This window comes from Pteropus vampyrus, unplaced genomic scaffold (assembly GCF_000151845.1).
Source record: "Pteropus vampyrus isolate Shadow unplaced genomic scaffold, Pvam_2.0 Scaffold1000002346, whole genome shotgun sequence".
NCBI lineage: Eukaryota > Metazoa > Chordata > Mammalia > Chiroptera > Pteropodidae > Pteropus > Pteropus vampyrus.
In genome coordinates this window covers 51,519-55,869 of record NW_011916748.1, presented here as the reverse complement: position 1 = coordinate 55,869, position 4,351 = coordinate 51,519, and the positions used below count along the sequence as shown (strand labels likewise).

The window sequence follows — 4,351 nt, the reverse complement described above, 5'->3', positions numbered from 1 at the left end:
ATTATATATATACATGTTTCTATATTCTGATGCCAAATCTTTCTGTGTGTAGTTATTTATATTTCCAAGGATACTGCTGTCTTAAAGATATGTTATCTTGTTCTACATCACAAAAGGAATTTTATGGATTATCAGTGCATATTTCAAAACCAAAATCTTACTCCTAATCCTGACACACGGCAAGGAACGTGTGATCTGTGTCGTTCACGACTTAAATTCTGAATGTACATAAACTTTCTGTTGAAAAGAACACTGTTTGAAAATGCAAAAAAAGACAAGATACACATTCGTCGATATTAGGAACATAGTTTAACAGGTCTTTCTAACTAGAAAGTGAGGAATCCACCTCAGAGCTCACTCGTGGGGAGGGTCGCGGCTGGACGTGGCCCTGGAGCGTGCTCTGGCTTTGTCGGTAGCCCCAGCCATGGTTGCCGCAGTGGCCCGGGCTCTCTCCTTCTCACCTCTCAAAAGCTCTTCATAATGGGGCGGGAAGTCAGTGGGGAAGGTATCATTGACCTTGCATAAAAAGTCCAGGACTTTCCCCTTGGTGGTTTCAGCTTGGGCTCTTGGGCCCCACAGGAACTCGAAGCGTGGAGGATCACTGCCGGGCACCTGCCGGTACTCAAGGTACTTTTCCTGCACCAAATTCTGGGTGATAATGTCCCTGGGCTCCCCCAAGATGCAGTGTGTCTCTTCATCGTAGACACCCAAAATATTCAGGAGTTCCCAGATCTCCTCCTCAGAGGCGCGGTTGCCATTCAAGAAGATCAAACCCAGCAGAGGCATCAGAATCACTTTTGTAGGAAATCGCAAGGCATTGCTCGTACTCTCATCCCTGCTGTCATCTAGCTTGCAGACAAGGGAATAGGAGTGACCGTTGGGCTTGACTTCCTTCAATTCTAAGCCAAAGACAAGATCCATGCGCTCAGAGGCTTTCTTGAGGATCTCGGGGAAGTGCTCCCTGTACCTTTTGTGGATGACTTTCAGCATGTCTCCCTTTTTAATGGGCTCATTCATTTTGTACTTACACAGCAGGAAGTGCATCAACATACCCGCCTTCCTAGTTAGAAGGTCGTGGCCCGAGCTCTCACTGGAAGGTGCAGCCTGGGAATTTTCACTCTTCTGAACACGGCTCTTGGCACGTACGTCAGATCTTCTGCACGAAACACCTGCGGCGGCACTGGCGGCAGCCGAGACACGTGCAGGCGCCTGGAGACTGCCAGCGACAGAAGAGCTCGAGGCACCATCCCCAGTAACAGGAGGGGAGGAGGCAGTGGCCTCTTCCTCTGCTGTCGCTGCCTGAGCACTCTTAAGACCTTGGGCCTCGGCTCTGTTCTGGCGGCGTTTCTCACGAGCACGGAGCTTACTCTTCTGACCACGAGGCATGGTGGCTGTGGTCCCGGACAGCAGACAGGACTGTGGCCCACTGGGCAGGGGAGTTCGCACCTGCTGGATAGAGAATGACCTGAGGTGAGCACCTCCGACAGATAGGATCGCCCTTGACTTCACCGAAGGCCTCCTTTACAGGTTACCCTGTGGGCACTGCTCTGGGAACCCACAAGGCTCCTGTTCTCCTGGCCACTCTGTCCCCTGACAATCCCCTAGGAGAACCATAGCACCCATCGTGAGAGCCTCACCCTGCCTCCTACTCACCCTGCCCTGGGTTTATTCAGGTGACGGCAGGCGCCGGCAGTGGGGGCCCCTGTGTCTGCCCCGTGCGGTCCTCTGAGTTCATCTTCTCTATTATCCTGTCTACACTGGGCAGGAACTGGGTACGCTCGCCTCTACCACTCTGACAGTGACACCTCAGATACCAAGGGACCTAGGTATATAAATGAAAGGCGGGTGCCTCAGTCTACCTCCCAATGACCCCTAATTGGGGACGTACTGTGCTGATGGCTGAGCAGGATCCTTTCTGTCCTGAGTGCGTTTGGATCCTCAGTTGTCAGTCAAGCTCCTCACTGTGGGTCCTTGCAAGGCTTGGCAGCACTCCCCTTTAACTGAACGGTGTGGCTGCCTTCACACTAAGAGCCTCACCTCCCTCAGTCCTGATATGAAGAGTGAGGGGCATGCTCACCCTGACGGCCCTCCCCTGAGATTTCTTGGGCGGACATCAACGGGTCGGGATACATGCTTCTATGATGTCCCCTTTATTCACGGTTGCTTGATAACCTTGAGTCCTTACTCAGATTCCTCAACTTGGGTCCAGGTACAGAACTGCTCATAGTAAGAGCCAATCGCTCTCAGTCCCAATAGGAGACAGTGAAGGGGACCTTATCTGACCAAGCCTGGTTTCCCAAAAGTGGGAGCTGCTGCAAGTAGGTGGAGGCCCTATGGCAGGTGGTCCCACACATGATCCCAACTCAAGGTCAAAATTGGACTCTGATAGGGTCTAAGATTTCTCCCTCTGCTGGTGTGGGACCACACCCCTCAGACCAAGACCTTCACTTCCCTGTACCTCGAGTGGGGACTGATGGGCACTAATGACCGACACATATATCTTTGAGGTCAGCCAGTGTCGAAAACAGAGAAAATTCACCGTGGCCCCCTTGATACGGTGGGGGACATTCGCACAGTCCTCAAGTTCTCTCAATGAAACCTGCCTTAACACTAAATTCTGACTCTTCTGACCTGAGATTGTCCCCTTTGACTGCGTCTCCTGCCTCCATGAGATGCTCGGGTAAGTGAGAGCAACTCCTGAGGTCAACATGCCCGAGGCCCCAGGGCTGCAAACACAGCTGGGGTTTTATGTGGCCCCCTTTCTGGGAGGGGTCCCCCATCCTCGCTCGGCGTCACAACCCGGAATCCTGTTACGGACTGGGTCCCGTTTGTCGCACTGGGCTTCCTCCACGCGACCAGGGCCCTTCCCTCCCTGACACCATCTCCACAGACAATGTGCGGACGCCCAGCCGGCCAGCTCTGCCCGGGGCCTCCGTGCTCACTTTGGGGGTTGTCGGGTACAGCCCACACCGCCGTTAGTCGCAGCTAGAGGGTAATTTAGCCGCTTTTTATCTGTTTCCTTTGCCTGGGGCCTCCCGGAGCTCACGCAGGGGCGCTGCTCCGCGCGGTGCCCTTCATGGGTAGAGGTCTGCTCACGAGCACTCGGGGCCCTCATTTCCCACCCAGTTCGGACGGGGATGTCCTCCATCTGTCCAATCGGGGTACTCCCGTAGAGGAAGCCCTTCTCCCTAACACACTCCAGGCCCAATTCAGGCCCCGTGCGGTCCGGCAGAGTCCGCTGGGGCCTCTCAGGGCCGGACCGCACGGGAGGGTTTCGGCGGGGCCACCTGCGCTATTGGGGCGGTGGCGTTCTCCCGTTCGCACGCGGGGATCTCACCTTGCCTGCAGATCAGACCCGCGAATCCACGACCCGCCGAACCAACGCCGCGCGCGCGCAGCAGGAAAAGGTCCTCGGCCCCGGCCCCGAAGCGGAAGTCAGGGAGTCCCCCCCGCCAGGGCGGTCCCGGATGTACGAGGGCTGACAGCTGGGGCGGGGCTCTGCGGGTCCTCGTCGTTTGGGATTCGGTGGCCCGCAGGACGTCGTGGACGGACCTCGCTTTTGTGACGTCAGGGCCCGGGACTCCTGCATCTAGAGTGACCCGAGTCCTTCAGGCCCCTACCGAAGGCCCCACCCTCCCGAGTCCCGGTGGGGAAGTGGGGGCGCACTGCTTATGACGTCTGCCCTGGGCCTCCCAGTGATGACGAAAAGGGCGGGACTGAGCCTCCCGCTTGGGGGCCAGATCCCGTCCTAGGCACCGAGGGTCCTCACCTAGACTCCGGTTATGGGCAAGGTTCCACCCTTTGCAGACGTGGGGTTCGAGCCTGTGACAAGGTCCTTCCCTCCCTGTGACCACACAGCTGGGGACTCCTCAGTGGTAGCTCCTCTGGTTCTCGCTCTGGACCCCTGTGCTTTCGCGGGCTACGCGGTCTGCGCGGGTGCTTCCCTCATGTCTCATTCCGGGTCCTCACCTGCGTATTTCTCGGAGACTGGGACTCCTCCCTCTCCTGACCCGAGGTCATCCTCCCTGGGTGGGACTCACAAGTTCCTGGAAACCCTGAAGAATATGTGTCCGAGTGCTCAGGCAGACACCTTTGCTTGGCATGTTGCTCTCCCCACACCTCCTGTAAGGGGATCTTCATCATAGCTCCTGTCTCTTGATTAAAACCTTCCTGGGAAAGACCACCCCTTTGCCAACCGTGCCACTTAACAGCTTTGTGTATTTAGGCACATCACCCACCTCTGTGTGCCTCAGGCTTTTCATCTCTGCAGTGGGTTTGGTTAGCTCTGACTCAGGGCCTGGCGGAATGAATAGAATGCATGCAGAGTGCCTGCACTGAGATTTTAAAGGAT

At 56.0% G+C, this 4,351-nt stretch overlaps 1 protein-coding gene across 1 annotated transcript; it reads right to left on the bottom strand.

Moving 5' to 3' along the window:
* Positions 1-354: 354 nt before the first annotated feature.
* Positions 355-1,386, bottom strand: LOC105311230 (melanoma-associated antigen B2-like). Its single transcript, XM_011387241.1, has one exon. It carries the CDS (start codon positions 1,384-1,386, stop codon positions 355-357), a length of 1,032 nt encoding a protein of 343 aa, XP_011385543.1.
* Positions 1,387-4,351: the final 2,965 nt, after the last annotated feature.

Coding starts and splice junctions, on each gene's coding strand:
- LOC105311230 (XM_011387241.1), bottom strand. CDS start 1,386: ATGCCTCGTGGTCAGAAGAGTAAGCTCCGTGCTCGTGAGAAACGCCGC.